This window comes from Lates calcarifer, linkage group LG14, assembly GCF_001640805.2.
Source record: "Lates calcarifer isolate ASB-BC8 linkage group LG14, TLL_Latcal_v3, whole genome shotgun sequence".
Classification (NCBI taxonomy): domain Eukaryota; kingdom Metazoa; phylum Chordata; class Actinopteri; family Centropomidae; genus Lates; species Lates calcarifer.
Genome location: NC_066846.1, coordinates 4,634,704 through 4,649,097, shown reverse-complemented (window position 1 = coordinate 4,649,097; position 14,394 = coordinate 4,634,704). Strand labels below are relative to the sequence as shown.

The 14,394-nt window shown below is 40.7% G+C and overlaps 1 protein-coding gene across 3 annotated transcripts in view; it reads left to right on the top strand.

The window, feature by feature from the left end:
* Window positions 1-14,394, top strand: part of fgf11a (fibroblast growth factor 11a) — a 109,472-nt gene that overhangs the window by 50,511 nt on the left and 44,567 nt on the right. For all 3 annotated transcript variants that reach the window (XM_051075438.1, XM_051075439.1, XM_051075436.1), the window contains exon 4: window positions 5,951-6,054. In XM_051075438.1, coding sequence (XP_050931395.1) covers window positions 5,951-6,054 — 104 coding nt within the window. The remainder of the gene's footprint in view (window positions 1-5,950; window positions 6,055-14,394) is intronic.

Sequence of the window (14,394 nt, the reverse complement as noted above, 5' to 3'; positions counted from 1 at the left end):
CAATTTAAGTTAGTTTTTATCTACTTAAAGATATGACTTACAATGCTGGTAATTTATATTTTACAACAATCCCCCAACTGAATCCAGTGTTGCAACTTGACCAGATTATTTTGTTTTCATGTAGAATCCCACAGCTCATTGTAAAATGACAGAGAATTTTTTTTTTTTTTTTTAATGTTTGAGTCTTAATATGTGAGAGTGTGTGTCTGTGTGGAGGTTAATCAAAGTGTAATGTCTGTGCCCCACAGCTACAGTGGAAAGAGCAACCGAAGTGAGTTGGATGACAGAGTGGAGCGTTCTGTCACTAAAAAAAGAGATAGATTAAGAAATAGAAAAAGCTGAAGGAAGATTAAAAAATTCATAAAAGAAAGCAGGGAGAGAATAAACGCACTGAGTGAGGGATGACGGATGGAGCTGCCGGTGTGGTTGTCACTGGAGTTGGTCTCTTTCTGAATTCAGTTTCTCAGAGAGGAGTGGAGCGAAAAACCCAAAGTGAGACCAGGAGACAGACAGTTTGACAGACAAAGAGAGAAGAAGAGAAAAGAAGAAACAGAGAGAGATGAAAGCTATTGACTCACAGTGTGTACATCGGAAAGCCATAAGGGGGAGCTTGATTCCCTGACTTCTATCCACTGTAATTACCATCTCCCACTGTCGGAGGGAAATTTTACTTATCTCTCTCTGTGCTCTGGAGCAAGTCTGCTCTTTCTCTCTGTCTAACTTTCCCCAGTGCTCGATAACGCTGCTTCGCAGAGGGCAGGGAGGGAGGAAAAAAAGACAAAAAAGACTTGAAAGGCAGACGAGGGAGACTTGGCTCTGTATGAGAGCTGCAGCAGCATTCAAGGAGGGAAAAATGTGAACATCGAAAGCAAAAACTCTCTCAGCCAGACGAGGATGAAGGTAAAAGAGTAGCAGATCGGGCTCGTGAGGATGAGAGGACGGGCATGAGGAATACCAAACGAGGAGAAGAGAGGATAGGGGTACAAAAGAGGGGAGGCAGAGACAAGAAGAGTGAGTGATGAAGAGACAGACAGAGATGGCTGCAGGGCAAAATAGGACAAAGACGAATGGACGCAGATGGAAAAGTATTGGTTTCAGAGGTCTGAGAGAACGACAGCAGGCAACGGGGGAATTGAAAGGGAACAAATAAGGAAGAAAAATGGAGAGATGTATGAAGAAACACAGTGAGATAAGAAAAGGGTTGTTAATTCGTGACAAGGTGGGGTGAAAAGACAGAAAGCACCAGGGAAGGAGAGGAGAGGAGAAGAAAGGGAAAGACAGATGGACTGAAAGGAAGACAGATAAAGGCACAGAGAAATCAGTTATGGAGGGGAAAGCCTGGGGGAAGAGGTAGAAGTTAAATAACAGGAGAGTGAAGGTAGTTGTCGTCGGAGTCATCGACCACCAGGGAAATCAGGCGTGAAGCTCAGCTACAAGTCATTTAATCTGCTATTGAGTCTTTAAAGCTCATCTTTTTGCAACACAAATGACAGGGTGTGAATGGAGAGAGGCTGCTTCATTTGTTGCCAATGCAAATCAACCTGTTTTCTCCAGCTTAATTAATTCAAGTGTCAGTTTACTGATTCCAGTGCAGTGGCCTGTCTTGTCTCAAGATGTTGATGTTATTTTAAGTTCTTGTAACTGTAATGAAACCAGGATGATTTAAGCATTTGCCAATAATACTCGACATGAGAATTCAATACTTGTGATTGTGCAAACTAAACATTATAATAACTATCATTTATGATCTTGCCATGCAGTTTAGGTTTAGACAAAAAAGTTCACAAATATCTGTCTCAATAAGATAGACATCAGTGAGATCAGAAAAGTGTATAATAATATTCATGAGATTACCTACAGAGACTCTGGCCATTAAACTCCAATGATCTGAAGCATCGTCATTAAGCGTACTGGCCCATATGAAGATGGGAGAAAGAATGGGACCCCTGGAGTCTAGACGCTGGTGGTGGTGGAGTAATGCCAGCAGGTGGATAATGGAAACTCTTGGTTGAATCTTCCAGAAAACCCTGGAGGTCATAGTGATGATGGGGAGGCGGTGGGTTGCCCTGTATGTGGTCTAAAAGTGAATGTAGGGTCTATGACAACCTGGGAAAGTGGGGGTATACAATTAGGAAGTAGTGAAGAATAATAGTACTTACTGTATGATTAGATGACTCATGGCATCATGGTAACAGTAATGTTTGGTTATGTTTTGGCACAAAAAGTACTTAGTAAAGTTTAGGGGGGACAAAAACTGGTTTGGGTTAAAATGAGTACTTCCTTAAGGCTAGAGAGGATCATTGTTGTCATGGTAACAATGATAAACGTGATTAAGGTTGTGGAACACTCATGGATAAAAGAAATGACACACTTATCGGTTTTACGCAGGAAACGCGGAGCAGCCTCCTGTGTCACAGTCCCGTGTTTTGTCATCCCAACCGTCCACCACAAACACAAAAACCACATCACCTAGCTTCCATTTTAGATGCGTATGCAACTCTCACATCACAGTGCTCTCATCCAGTCCGCCTCATCCGCACAGGAAACAGAATGAAGAATGGCCAGAGCCTGTCCAGAAGTTAAACACCATGTGACTTCTCACAGATGACTATAATCCTCTTCTCATTCCAGAGAAGACCATCTGGGCTGTACAATACAACACTGCAGAGCAACGGCGCAGTGTGCAGGCCTGCAGATGCCCTCTGCGCAGCTTAACTCTGTGTCCTGCTACTGCCCCCCCCCCCGCATCCCATCTCCACTTTCTCCTTGTTTATTTATTGTGTAGATGATCTCAAGCCTCAAATTGACTTGTGGGATTGATTTGGCAACACCCTTCTCCCTCCCCTTCATTTCCCTCCCCTCTTCTCCTTTCCCCTCCCTCTGCCTCTCCCTCAAAAGACTTTTGATTAATCTAGTGGCTTCCAGCTCACTCTCTGAGTAGCAGAGGGAAAAAAAAAGGGGGAGTCAAACGGAAGGACAGGGAGAGAGGGATGAGGAAAACAAAGGAGAGATGGCATGCCTCCATTTATCCAGGACAGAAAGTTATGCGATCCATATGATAAGCAAAGCTCTTTTTGATTGAGGATGAGAATGGAAGCAAACTCTTTCTTGGAAGGGGAAATAAAGAGAAATATGAAGAGAGACAGACAGGAAGAGGGATGAAGGAAACAAAAGAAACAGGGATGTTCGCTACTGTTGCTAGGCCAGTAAAGCTTCCCACTCTCACACAGTCAATATACAGTTTACGTCGGTGACAAAGTGAAAAATTTACCATTAAAATTCTCAGTAATTTTCTCAACAGTGGGCCCTTGATGTCAGACAGAGTTAGATAAAAGCAAATTTCTCATTTTTAGCTTGGGACAGTTTTGTAGGTTGAAATGCTACCTGCTATTAGCAGATTTTATTGGCTAATGCTAGCAAGCTTAATTAGCGAACAGTTGCTTCATGAGTTGGTTTAAAGTGTAAAATGTTTAAAGCTCACTGGTTTTAAAAAGGTCTCAAATGTAGATTGATAGCTACATATGCAATATTGTGCTTAAAGATAAAAGTTTATAATCCATGTAGAGGTGAAGATGATTTTACAGCCGTCCATCTTCCAGTGATTGTTTACAGAGAAAATGCCTTTTTGTACAGTAAGACGTGATGAATGTGACAGTTGTAGTAACCCGGTTTGGTCACTATGACAAAATTGCTTCAGAGCCCAGCACTGTTTCCAGGGCTTGAGATAAACCCTTTCTTACACTCTTGTTCTTGTAAAAGTGGTTTTGGAGAGGATGAAAACAAGAAACCACTATACAGACTCGCTCTTACTACAGACACATTCAAACCACTTCAACATGCACAGATAAGAAAGTATATGAGAAACTCATGTTCTTATTGAAGGCAGTACAGTGCTGGTCTTTGTAAGAGAGCGAGATGCAAAAGTAGAGGGGAGAGAGGGAGGCAAGAAGGAGGGAGGCGACGTGTGTGTGCTCTGTTCTATTTGTCATCCCGGCCATGGTCTTTGGTGACACCTTGTTCATTTGCGAAACTGACTGTTTGAGATGCAGAGATCGATTGAGCAAATAGAAGCAGGGCCCTGAGGATAGAGAGCGAGGGAGAGAGAGTTGGTGAGATGTATGTGCAGCTTTCATTACTGACATTTGCACCTTCAAACTGGACACACATTGCTATCTTGACTGTTTTATTTAATTCACACTGGGGTGATGGACAAAGGACACAGTGGTGGTAAAAGCTGAAATGAAGACCTTCTTCCCTCTTCCCTTACCACACATTTCCAGACTAGTTTAGACTGGCACCTGATCTTTGCATTAGTGTATTATTATAATAAAAAGAAAAACAAACTTTTTTAGAGGTTGACTTTGTATCACCATCTGATAACGTAACTTCCATCCATTATGTTGCCACAACATCTGATATGAAATTGATTTGTCTAATAGCAACTAATGGCTCCATAAATTTAAAACATGCTCCTGAGACTTCATTTTTCATCTATAAAAGAAATGAGTCATTTTGACAAACAAGCTGTCACTTTATAATGCACACTTGTTATTTGTCAAAAAACAAAAAACTATGCTGCACACTGCTTTACAGTGATGCTAGTTCTGGTATTTCTTCCAACAGTTTGAACAGAAAGCTGAGACCAAACATACGCATTTCTGCAGTACTTGTAGCCAATATAAAAAAATAATTAGCATATAAAAATATACAAGCTTGAGTATTATCAATTAACCATTTAATATGTTATTAAAAATTCACTTTGCTCTCTTGCTGAAAATTCAATGAAAACACAGGTACTGCTCTCATATCTGAAGCTACAACCAGCAGCCAGTTAGCTTTAGCTTTACCTTACCATAAAGCCTTGAAATACTGGGAATCAATTAGCCTGGCTCTGTTTAAAGTTAATTAAATCTGCCTAATCTCACTAATTACATTGTTATGTCTCTTTGGTTTAATCCCTGCAGAAATGTAAAAAAGATGCTTTGTGGCAGTTATGAGTCATAATTCTTTTTTTTTTTTTTTTTTTTTTAAATAAAGAAGCTGAGGCTCATCTTTTTTAGTTGTGTGTCTCATCCCTGATTCAATCAGCTTCTGGGACTTTAGCCATCATGGTGGCATTTGGTCATTGTGACAATAGGACCACAGAGCAGCTGGGAGCCAGAGGCCATTTTGTCAGGATCACTCAAGTTAGCATGTCACATCTTATAAAGCACTATTTTGGATGGCACACCAAACACACACTCAAAAGATATGAGAGGGATGAACACAAAGTTCATACATACACACATACACATAGTGGATATATTACACAGAGAAGTTAAGAAATACATATATGTATACACTTACATGCATGCAGGCAGCCCCACTTGTGATGACAGATTTTAATACACACACACACACACAGACACATAAATACACAGTATGAGAACTGCTCCAGTGACCAGGTTGAACATAGTTTATATGCACATAAGAAATCCAAGGTTCCACAGGAAGGGATTCAGCGAAGTGCATTACAAAGTGCTGTTTGCTGTGTTGGGATGGAGGAAATGAATTCAAAGCAGGCTCAGGAAATGTCACTTTCTAATGTACTGTATTCTTAAAGCTCTTTTCTAAGCTATGCTGTCTCTCTCTCTCTCTCTCTCTCTCTCTCTCCTGCAGGGGAATTCTCCGTACTGTCACTCCCAGGTTTGTCTGCCCTCCAGTGTACCAGCAACCAGACTTTATTCCTCCTAAATCTTCCTCACCTAATCCCTCCCTCCTTCACTCCCTCTCTTTTTCACACACTTCCTGTTCCTGCCTTTGACAGATATACTGTACAATAGGGAGGATGAAATAGGAGACAGCTGGAAAGCAATTGTCTCTCTATGCCACGAGGAAGCAATGTGAGCGTTTAGAGAAAGAATGATTGCTCTAACACCACTCCCTCCTGTCTGTGTTTTTTTTTCTACAGTGCAGTTCAACTTGATTCCTGTGGGGCTCAGGATAGTGGCCATCCAGAGCACCAAGACAGGGCTCTATGTTGCCATGAACAGCGAGGGCTACCTCTACACTTCGGTATGGTCAGCACATACAGTAAAGTAATGCCTTTAAAGATCTAATTTGTGATTTCATTACAGCAGTCCTGGGTGAAAAACTACCACCCTGCTGCTGACTTTGGATTTGCTTGTACTCGGTTAAACATAGTGTACAGGCTGTGTGTGACACCACACATGCATTTGGGATGTTGTTGTGGCTGAAATGGAGGTGATGCAGAAATATGCCTGGACATAGATCAGTGTTTTAGTTACCTGTGATAGCATCGGACACATTACTTTATGGTGCCTTTAAAAGTTAAAGAAGAAAGAAATAGGCCCCTACATTTATTATTTATTCTTATATTAGAGCAGAAATCTCCTCTGTAACTCACTACACATTATTGGTCCCTGAAGCGAAAGGTAATAATAAGTCATAGTATTACACAGTGCAAAAGATGATGATAAAGTTGCCCCAAAATTCCCAAAACTCCATTTTTCACATCTTTCAAAATCAAAATCAAGCAGAACGTGTATGAAAACATGGTGTCTCATTTCACTTCATAGCCACTGTCAGCCAATACAATCCACACCAGACACACTGATTAACATGTATAAATAGCAGGTTAAAGTTAATTAATTCACAATAAATGTGCAGTTTGTATGGTTATTCATAATACAGATGGGTATATTAAATACACAGTAGTTAAGAAGCTTTGTAGATACCAGCTTTAGTTTGTGCACTGTTTAAACTGCTACAAGTTGTTACAACTTAAAAAATAAAAGGGAACATCACTTAAAGGTGCTCTGTGTAGGTGCTTGCTATTGCTACATAGCTAATGTTAGCTTAACAGCTGTTTAACGGCAGTGGAGAGCAATACCAATGTTTACTCCTGTTTTGCTTCTATTTCTATCACTTTTCTTATACTAAAGTTAGCATGCTAAACTGCTAGCCCCATGATGTCCCTTCTCATAATACCACTATGCAATGGGAGTCACTGTAGCAGGTGTAGGTGTATTCTAACCTCTTGTCTTGTAAACGGCTGAAGCTTTTGATGAGGAGACGATTGTTTATGCTAACTTTGGCTATGTAGCGATTGCAAAAACGTACATAGCACCTTTAAAGGAAAAAAGAAGTTGTCCCAACAAACCAAGCTAGACTTTTTGGTGAGTGAGGTCTGAAAAGTAATGTAGAAAAAACAGAATTAATTCTAATTAATTATGCCAAGTCAGCTCTTTTCGTTTTTCTTGATACATAGAGCAGCATCACGACACAAGGCTGTCAACTGACACTATCTTAGTCTTTTCACCCCAACCTTTCTTTTTGGCTAATGTGGTGACATCTCAAACTGTACGTACAGTCTGCATGCATCTGTACATCAAACAGTTTCCTGCTCTCGGTCACGGCAGCACTTGTACGCTACAACTTGTGAAACAGCTCATACGATGCTTCCTGAGAGTTATTTCGCATTGATGTGCAGAGGGAAGCGGCAGAGCCGAGCCACAGATTTGAGGGGTAGATGGAAGAGTAGATGAAGAGACAGAGAGATGGATCAGAGTGCACTCTATCAGGATGCAGAGAAAAGTTCTTTTTTCAACCTTTTTCCTCTTGGCATGCAGGCAAAGTGTGTGAGATCTTGTTTGAAGTGCATCGGTGCGCTCACTTCAAAGTCCATATAACGCTGCCTGCATGCATACAGGCAGGGACGAGGAGGGGAGATACAGGGTTTCTATCAGTTGGAACAATGGGAAATCAGCCTGGAAAGAACATGTACACTGATATACACAGAGTCATTCCCTCTGCTGCATATCCAGTATGTGAACATCATTCCATAGAGACACAAACATGCACACTGCTTAATGTCTGTCCTTAATTCTATGGCAGTTTCTCACGTTGCTGACCACACACTGCAGTGAGATGTAAGAGAATTCTTGCTTGTTGCAAGTTCGAAGCCTTTCTTGGTCCAGGAACTACATTAACTGATACAAAGTAGCTGACAAGTCTGGCTTAGACTAAGTTCTTGTCTTCTGAGTTTTGTTATGTTAGTTCATGTTTGACCAGGTGAGGCGTTTTTAGCCCATCCTCACTACTGGGTTTGGGCTCACAAAGCAAGCTATTTGGTTGGCCAATTAGTAAACTAATGCTCATATTCATCCACAGTGATAACAAACATAACAAACCTGTGTTTACTTTTGCTAATCAAAGTTAAGCACAATGATATATATGTATATAAAGATTAGTCTGTGCAGTAGTGATTGGCCAGTTGAGGCGGTATCTAATTCCCGCAGATACGCGTGCTTGACCAATCAGAGGTCAATCACAGCTGTCAATCATGATGTCTCTCACATTTTTTATATCATTGATTAACTAATTAATACCAAACTTATCAGTGAAATGAACACTTGAACAGACATCAGTGTAATTAGAAAGACCTAAATTGACAGAAACTATCACTGGAAAAACTTTATTGGGCATGTACTTTGATGTTTTGGTTCATCCACTAACATGAAGGGGGTGGGATTTGGGAATTTGGGAATGATTAATGTAAAATTGTATTTTATTTGGAAAACTTTTGGATACCTTCTCACCCTGATATACATCATTACACCAGAATCATATTTCTTGATTCTCTTTAATGTAGATGGTATGGGGGAAAAATTCAGAATGGCCATGATAATGAGAATAAAAATACCAGAATTTCCTTTTAAGCCTTTTTTATCATGAACCCTCTTAAGTTTTAACTGTCAACTTGCTGACGTAGCCTCAATCCATATTTCAACGTAACTCTAACCTTACGGTGATCCCAAGCCAAAAAACCCCCTAACTTTCCCCCTAATGAGCCCCAGAAAATGGTCCTTGCACATGACTTTTCCAGGGCTTGGAACCCCCCCTAGACAGTAAAAACCTTGCATGCATAAACACACTGAGATATAGAGGTTATACTTACCCAGGCATTCTCCTGACAGAAGAAAGGTGACCCATTTTCACTAAGGGAAAGAACCACGGAGAGGGAGAGAGAGAGAGAGAAGAGACAGAGAGAGTGTGTGAGAGAGAGAGAGGAGAGAAGAAAACCAATCGAGAAAATCCCTCTGAGATGAGAAAGGAGGGAGGACAAAGGAGAGCAGGAGCAGAGCAGAATTTTTTAACCCTCTCACCTCAAACTACCTGCTCTGCTATTGTTCTGAGTGGAGCAAATGGAGAACAGAAATAGTGAAGGAAGGCATGTTTTGCTTGCCTCACCCTCAGGGTCTGGAGAGAGGCCATGTGGTGCCTTAACACCCTGTTATGCAACCGTTACCACGTGCAGGGAACAAGGTCCCTGCTTCATTCCCTGAAGGGTAAGGGGAATTTTAGCAAATGATTCAAGAAATAACCTCAGTGTAAAATTTTAACATGAACATGAATACATTTCAGAAAATATTTTGATACTTGTGCCATTTCAGGTTGTGGGTAAAAAATGCCTTTTGCTTTCTGTAGTGGAAATGCATTGTAGGACTGTGGGAGAAGGAGAAACTCTGTTGTTTAATTTCTTACGTGTGCTTTCTTTAAAGATTTATAATTAGGGAGATGTTTGAGATAATGGCTGTCAGTTGGTGGGTTGTTCTTTGGTCTGCATTGCAGGGAGCAGAGAAAAAGAAAGGTAAAAGCAACAAACTCAATTAACCGATGAGTTATTACCCGACTCACTGCAGTTCACTTCAGCATCTTTCAGCTCATTTTTGTTTTCCAGCCCACAGCTTTACTGTTGTAGTTAACTCTCGGTGCTCTCATAGCTCTGTTTCCAGATGCACTAGGCAACTGTTTTCAGTGAAAAAAATGAAATACTGCATATGTTCCCTGCCCAGCAGAAAATGGTAGACGCACAGTTAGGTAGTCAGTGACAAGCTAATGAACACACTGGAGTATTTAGCAGCTTAGAGTGCTTTCACATCTACCTTGTTTGCTCCGAATCTTCAATTTTCCAAGGCACCAAAATTTGGTTCAACGACAAGAACCGTTCTCGGTCCTGATCAAACTGAACCATGGTTCGGTTTGTTTGCAGTGCGAAAACACTTTTTTTCGATGGTTCAGACTACAGGCAGATGCATTAGACTCATCAGTCTAATGAAGCAATAGAGTAAGAAAAATAACCTGGAGAGAAGTAAAAGTGGTAGCGCATGGGGAGAGGAAGAGATTATAATTTGGTCTGACGATGGGTCAACTTGAAAAAAAAAAACAAACATAAAAATGCAGAAATTTTCACAGAGAATGAGGGAAAGCTGATCTGGGAGGACTGAAGAATTGACAAAATACAGATGTCTTTAGACGTGTGTCCACATATAAACTAAGCAATGTCAAGTATAAGGAGACATAGCACATGTAGATGATGACGACAGGACGTAGCTATGTCAAGCAAAGTTATTTAGTGTGCTTGCAAAATTACAATGTGAAACCAAAACTAACCAGCTCAAATGTATACAGTGTAACAAAAACATGAACCTTGGTTGGGACCCAGATATTTCCCCCAGGACTTTGTTCAGAGTATAACAGAGAAAAAGGGAGGTAAGAGAATTGGACTTTCATCATGTGGCAAGCAACTTTAATTAATGGTATCTTTGCTCTGTTTCTGCTGCATGTGTGAATAAGCAACTCTTTGCTAACACATTAGCCATGTTAACTCTCTAAAGTGATGATATTCCAGTGTTGCTTTTCTGCTGCCCTCAAGTGGACATAAGTTAAGGCGAGTTTAAAGAAAAGTGTTGAATCTGTTTTGAGGGAAAACCTCTTTGCTGCTTGTATTACATTGCGTAAAATCTGTGGGCTATGGCAACAAAAGCACTTTAGTAAAGATTAGGAAAACATTGTTATTTCTGTTAAATGTTCAGAATAAACAATCTCCTTGCTTCAAGTCACTATTGACTTTTTCACCATTAAACCTTGACGATGAGCTTCCCCTAACCTTAACTGTGAAGATCTAAACATAATCATAAAAGGGTTTAATCCCACTTTTCCTGCTGTGATGGGATATTGTAGCTATAGCAAGAGAGAATACGGTAGGAAAAAATGAACTATATTGTTAGTGAATGATTTACTAATACATTCAGTTTGCCAAATTTAATAATTAATCTTTCAGGATTATGTTGATTAATAAGGTATCACAGGTGGTATTGTGTTTTCCTGCAAAATGTGTTTGCAGTTGCAAAGTAGTGTTATGGACATAATGTTGAGGAGGCAAAGCTGACAGTTACAACTTCTTGACTTGCTTTCACAAGCTCAAATCAAAGAGTATTCACCAGCAGCATCAGTAGAAAAAGTGTAACTGTGGTGGAGAGGTGTTTCCTTTTTCTTTTTTGTAGCAATAACAAAGGCTCACCTCGGCTGCGGCAGTGTTCCAGTGGCTACTCAGCATTAATCTTTCATGGGCCTCTGTGGCAGACGTGTTCCCCTCTGCAACCACACACACACACAAGCAGATAATTGCAACACTTATTTAAAGGATTTGAAAATGAAGTACGTCCTCCTAGCTGTACATTTGCCAGTAATGGCTCAGAGAAAAGAGAAAAGTAGTTTTCCACCACTTGGCCCTCCTAAGACCTATCATTTGTCTTTATTTATCAGTTGCATCATTCTCATTTAATGCCTCGTTGTTGTAATTCTCCTTTGTATTATCTGCCTTAGTTTCTGCATGCTCTATTTTTATTTATATTCTCCAATCCTTTACCACCACAACTCATTTACCCCATGAGAATGACTGAGATTTCATATAATCACATAAGCTAATTTAATGATGACACTCTATAATATTCAAATATTTGTGGTGACCTCAGTTCATCTAGCTAATTAAACAGCCTGAAACAAACAGTTGCTTGATCATGTATTCTGCTTTCTTTTGTTGTTTAATCTTGTATCATATATGGGAAAGTAGCCAGTAAACATGGCCTTGAGAATGACCCATAATGAAGTCCCATAAGCAATTTTTTGGTCAAGGTCACTGATGTCCACAGAGAAATCTCCTCTGCGTAGAGGTCAAAGGTTGGGGGGAGCTACAGAGCAGTTACAGAGCAGCAGTCCTGTAGCTGTTAAATTTTTTTGAAAACGATGCGCTGTTGTTGTAGTCACTACAGTGCTTATTCTATTAAATAAACTGGAGGGAACAATTCAAATTTCAGTTCAGCTTTAATACACGATAAAGATCTGTGTACAGGATGTTTGATTACTGTAGTGGGCACTGTGGTGTTTCCCTTGCAAACACACAGCATGAATAATTGATCACATGCAACTGTGGTAAATCCCAAGCTCCCCTCTTTGGTTTTGTTTAAACAGGCACCAGACACACTTAACACTCCAGACACATTTAACACAGCTGAAAGCAGCTCCTGCCCGGACAAGAGGCAAAATAAACAGGAATTACTTTACTTTTTTGCTCTTAAGTGTAGATTCACCTACCTCAGTGAAAAGGCAAACATCCCACTTTAGCCATGAGAGATATTTAAGAATCACCCAAGTAACACTTTTATGTTCCACACAATAATCTACTCTGAAGAACAAAAACACACTTCTAATGCCTTAAACTGTTTGTGGATTTGTGAGTTATTGTGCCCAAGGTAAATAAAAGTGTGAGTGGGAGTGACAGGCTAAATGATGGAGCGAATGTCCTTTTGTCCTTACATGAGCCTCTTGTTTTGGGAGGATAAAACGAGATGATAATAGAGGTGAGAGGGAGAATAGAGGAGTGAGTCACTGCAAAGCATCAGTTTTTCTGCATTTACATAAAAATGTGCAGGATGGAGATGGAGCCTTGTTTAAAATGAGACACCTGCTGACACCTGAACTTAAAAAATGAGTTTTAAATGCAATCAAAAGCTGGCATTTAAAAAAAAAAAAAAACATAAAGAAACAGATGAAACATTTTTGACCTTCTCATACATGCGATGTAAAGCTTGCTCTTGTGTAGCCATACAACACACATGTGAGTCTACATTCAAGGCCATGGCTCCTCAAACTCCTTGAGGGTAAGAGGGTGGCTCAGTTTGATTGACAGGACGAGCTGGATCTCAGCACCAGTAATAACAAACAGAGCTGATTGTTGTCGTCGTCTTGAGAGGAGGAAAGAGAAAAGGGGAGAGGAGGTTGCTGGGAGGGAGTGAGGGAGAGAAGGATGGCCTGACAGGCCCAGACTCATACCGAACATAACGTCTCCGCTGGGAGCAACAACCGCCATGCTCATCTTTCTTCCCCCAACCCCCCAACCCCCCACCCCACCTCTGTCTCACTTGTACAGCTTTTACTCGCCTGTCAGTCTGTCTTACTCCCTGTCCGGCCATTTGTGTCTGTTGGCCTCTCTTGTGGTTTGTCTTTTTCACTCCCCTCCGCCGTCACCACTTTCCTCCTCCCTTGCTTTCTGTCACCCCGTGAACCTCTTTTATTCAGAATATATATCCCTGTCTTGATGTGTCCCTTATCTGCTGTCCTTGTCCTAGCTCCGTCCTCTACCTCTCTGCTCTCCTTTCCCCTCTCTCCCTTTGTCCTCCGCCTCCTCGTCCTGAAACCTTTCCCTCTCGCAGTCAGCTCAACCCACTCACATTTTTATTCTTCCCCCTCTTTATTTCACCATTCCTTTAACTGCACCCTGTCGTTTTATGGAATCAGATTTTTTTTTTTTATGTTTGTCAGTATCTATTCTGGGACCATTTCTTAATCTATTATAAACTGCCAGTAAGACTCAGGTAATAAGGCATTACTGCCTGTTTTAAATTGATTTCTGTTACAATGTCTTGAAATGAAGCATCTCCCAAGATACCAATCAAGTGATGGTAACTGATGTCTTCCACATTAATGCTTGCTCAGCAGAACTGTCACTGTCAGAAATGTGAGGTACATGGGGGAGACATGGGAATGTGAGCAACTGTACTGTCAGTGATGGAGAAGTTATTCATTATGCTTACAGTTTGTTGCACTGTCCCTGAGCTGCCAGAAAAGCCCCTGGTGAACAGTGATTGGAACCTGGAACCTTCCTGCTGTGAGGTGACAGTGCTAACCACTGCACCATCAGAGTGAAAATATACTGTTACCACAATAGCCGAACCACAGAGACTGCGTGGAATACTTTTTGTGTAACATGTATTACAGGATTATTTTTTTACTTGTGGTGCAAAAAAGTACAATAGTACTCTCTGAAATGTAGAGAAGAAGACTCACAAAGTAACATATCATGGACCTGCATGAGTGAAGTATACATGTAGCTCTGCTGTCCCCTGCTGAGTACAGTATAATACAGTCTAATTAAATATCCATGGAAGCCTATTCTGGTGAAGCTTATAATTGATGCATGACTGTATGCAGGTGTTTTGGGTATTTTGTCCACCTCTTTCCTCTGACAGATGCGGCAAAAAATCTGACTAG